General features: G+C 35.9%; 1 protein-coding gene across 1 annotated transcript; it reads right to left on the bottom strand.

Annotated features, from left to right (window-relative positions):
• Positions 1–500: 500 nt before the first annotated feature.
• Positions 501–3,131, bottom strand: LOC149571433 (uncharacterized). The gene is made up of 3 exons (XM_089809157.1): positions 2,697–3,131; positions 1,465–1,815; positions 501–1,280 (listed from the first exon to the last, which is right to left on the bottom strand). Exons 1-3 carry the CDS (start codon positions 2,883–2,885, stop codon positions 912–914), a joined length of 909 nt encoding a protein of 302 aa, XP_089665283.1. The 5' UTR covers positions 2,886–3,131; the 3' UTR covers positions 501–911.
• Positions 3,132–4,059: the final 928 nt, after the last annotated feature.

Below are 4,059 nucleotides of genomic sequence, written 5' to 3'. Positions count from 1 at the left end.
GAATAATCTGTTGTGGCAGGTTCTACTAAATTTGGCTTTCATTTCCATTTCAACCAGTACCCACCATTTTTTTAAGTTATAATGTTTTTTCCCTGACTGGTATATGATCGACACAGATTATATATATTTTCTTTCTAGCTACTTTGTCCATCAGCAAATATGAAAGTAGGCACTGTAGAAATGCAAATTTCAATGTTTTTAAAGCTACCCATTTGGTTAGATACAGCTTTTGAAGAAAAAACTGTTTTTTTTTTTCAAAATGATGGGAGAGTATGATCGATAATATTGTTAGAAAAGAAGTGTGATCTATATCATTGATAGAAAAAAATTAAGCAGTCAAATGATGAATCATATAATGTGATTCATGATATTGAATTAAAAAAATCACTCTTAAACGATGAATCTAAAAAAATTTCAACCAGTCAAATTTGAAAGCATTATAAATTCTATAGAAAAAAGATCCACAGAATCAAAGTAATAAACATTCATGATGCCTTTAATAAATGTAAAAAATATCTTCTTAAACAGATGCATATTGATATTCATTGAAGAGGTACAAGTTATGGAGGCAGCCAAGATTATTGATGATGAATTGTTTTTCTCCGAGACCAAATTGTTAAAGGAGTGTTCATGCTCTACCACAGCGCCTTCTGATGGAAATACAAAAACCAATTATTAGCTGCTTAGTCTTTGCAGTTGGGGGAAATGAACCAAAATGTGATCTACAATCCTAAGCTCATGGGACCCTCATCTCTTTTACTGTTTACATAGGTTTATGGATGAAAATATTCATCTTTTTTATCAATATTTTGGATCATATTTTATGATCTATTATCATTGGGAGTGAAGCAACTAGATCATAAACGCAGCGGAATCATATTCTATGATCCATCATCAAGATGAGTGAACACTCAGGCATAGACTAGACCATAAGAAATTGCCATCAACAATTTTGCAGCCTCTTCCTCTTCTTGTGCAAATCTTCTCTGAAATGCAGAATGGCTGCCTGTGTCTGGCATGCTGGATGACCTATTTCCATACATACCCTTATCAAACCCATGTCTTTGGTAGAAGGCAAAAAACTTGTTGACTTGAAGTGGGAGGTGATTTGAGCATGCACCCACACTGGTGCTCTTGGAAGACTTATTCTGCTTCTTTGCTGTATGCAAAAGATGGATTCTTTTCTTAGGAGGGACAGATTGGGCCTTATCTGGATTGAGAGATGCAAACAAAGCCCTCCTTTTCTTCCTATAACGAATTCCACATGCATTGCAAAGCGACTGTTTACAAAAAAATTCAAAAACCAGGTCAGATAAGATGAAGTATGCAGAATAGGCAAGAGCCTACAATACAACAGTAAATTGTGAACCTCTTATCTGGAAGGTCTTGATTTCAACTCTAATTAATATCAACAAATAATGATAAGTACAAAAATAATAAATATTGTAGACTGCAGCCTGTTACCTTTGGGCCTTGTGGACCACCTCTCCACAGTGGTGTTTTTGTAGTATTGCAATCTACACACACCCTTAGGTTGTTCTTTGGACTGTGAAGGACAACATGATCACCAATGTCATTCGCATTTTCTACTGTTTTTGATGCTTCATGCATAGAGAAATCATGATCCTTAATACCAGTGGTTGTAAATTTCCTCCTTATCTTGCTAGGAAGCCTCCACTTTGGAAAAAGGGGCTCAGCTCTTCCTTCAAAGTTGTCCATGTGCCCATCCGCTGAGAAGTTATGGGTGCTCCCAGACATGATGTGGGTATTTGCTTGAGTACCTTCTGAGTTATATGGCATATGGGCTTCCCTCACCTGCACAAAGCACTCCCCATTCAATATGAGTAACTCAAACTATGTCTTTATTAGACTTTTCTATGCTAGTAATAGGAAGAAGTGGATATCTATCAATCTGTACACTAGCTGCAGTAACACAGGTTTTAGGTTTTATTTAAATTGAAAAGAAAAAGTACATTTGAAATGTGATAACATTGAAACCTAACATCTTAATTAATGATATTAGATTTCTAAAATGCATTTCTAATAAAATTGTGTCTCTGGATTTGATTGTATATGTTTTCATTATGATCACACTCTGTGATCCAACATCAAAATGAGAGAGAAGGATAGCAAAATAAGAAGATGAATTTAAATATTTGAGTGATAATTGCTTGTATATTGATTATTTTTATCATACTTCATGATGATCATCAGAAACACACTGAGTTAAAGAAGATAATGAATCATAAGTATGTTCCAAAATGAAATAGGGATAAAAAATATTTAGATTGTCAAATCCTGAAGCTTTCAAATCCACATAATTAATATACAGGTTCCAACTTAACAACATAATATACAGGTATCAGCCTAACAAGACACTTGAGAAGATCATACAACCATAACTAAATCATAAAGCCACTGAAAATCCAAAGCTCATATCATTGAATTTGAAAGCTTCTGAATTTGACTGATGAAAAACTTTCACAAATATTTTGATCACAATCTATCATAGTCGTAGGATACAATAAACCGAAGTGAATGAATCATAGAACATGATACCAAATGTTAATGAAGCTTTCAAAGTTCACCTACATATGTATCAATCAGCCCAACAATAAAACAAGACATTTGAGAAGATCATACAATCAGTACAACCAAGCCATAAGAAAACCCACAACTTCATAAGATCCACATACCTCAGTAGCATTATTTTCTCCACTGCTCTCAGAGAAAGTTCTGTAAGAAGAACTCATTTGGGTTCTGTCTGGTATATGTTCTTCATCACACAAACTTGGGTAAAAGACATCAGAGTTGAAAATTTCTCCATCTTTACTTCCACTAGAAGTGCTTGAATCAGACATAGTTGCTTCAACAGTACCAACCATATTGCTATCCTGATCTTCAAATGATCCAATCCAAAACTACTAATATTCCATAAGCATATGATTCCCAACAGGAAAAGAAGAAGCTCTACCTATCTTCCCACGGTGTCATTCATTTAATCATCTCCTCTCATGATCATACACAGTGAAGAGAAAAGAAAGGCAACCAAAAAAGCCATTCATATCTATCACTGCCGATATCCTAAATAGGTATAAGCTTCCACTCTTGCATAACAAAGTTACTTGTTTCAAACAAAAACAGTTAAAAGAGCATAAGTAGTCGATAAAACCGTACCCAAAAGAAAGTAAACAAGATCACAAGGGTTCCACGAGTTCAAAACCCCACCTCTCACCTGAGCTCAATGGGAAACAAGATACGGAGATTTTTTAAGGCTTTTTTGAAGTGAAAAGAGAAGATTGTGACTGGCACGTGAGCTGGAGGAGGTCAAAGACAAAAGTTTACAGTGATCAGAAAGTTACTAGAAACGTCAAAAGGAGGTCTGTACCGTGACAAACAATGGCCAGACATTCCAACTAGGACTCCCCTCCCGAGGCCATAACCACCTTCGCATACAAACACAAAAGACCACTGGATTTATTGATACAAGTGAAAAAAGCCTTCCATTAGCATTTACTACACCCCTCTGCAATTCTCTCCACAATACGGTACGATCCTCATTGACCCACAACTTCCCTGCCCATGCCAACTCTGTGCCAGTTACGGATAGCCTTTGCCTATCTCGTGAAACTCACCAGAGGAAATTTTCTAAATTGTACCTTGAATTATGCTGATTTTATGGGTGTACTTTATTTTAGTAGGTGACTTAAGAGCTTGAAGCTAAGGTATTTATGGATTGGATCTTTTTGTAGAGACAGTGGAGTTTGAGGTGGTCCTAAAACACTTGCCTGATATCGTGTTCACCTCTCAAAAGTCAATCCTCCGAAAAATAGTACTTTTGGCACAAATGGACCACTCAGCAACCAAAAGGCTAAAAAATGATCAACTATTAGGGGAAGAGACCTAGTAGTGGCCAAACTAACTTCGTGCATTAGAACTCCTAATTCATATGTCGAATTTTGCCTTTTTTTTTTGGTGAACTTCTGTAGGTGACTAAAGAGTTAGGTGTTCCTGCAATTATAGAGTTCTATGTAGAAGTCGTAGATTGTGAAGTGGCAA

This window comes from Cupressus sempervirens, chromosome 2 (genome assembly GCF_028749045.1).
Source record: "Cupressus sempervirens isolate cs-2001-9-10 chromosome 2, ASM2874904v1, whole genome shotgun sequence".
NCBI classification, from domain to species: Eukaryota; Viridiplantae; Streptophyta; class Pinopsida; order Cupressales; family Cupressaceae; genus Cupressus; species Cupressus sempervirens.
This window is presented reverse-complemented; position numbering and strand designations above follow the sequence as displayed.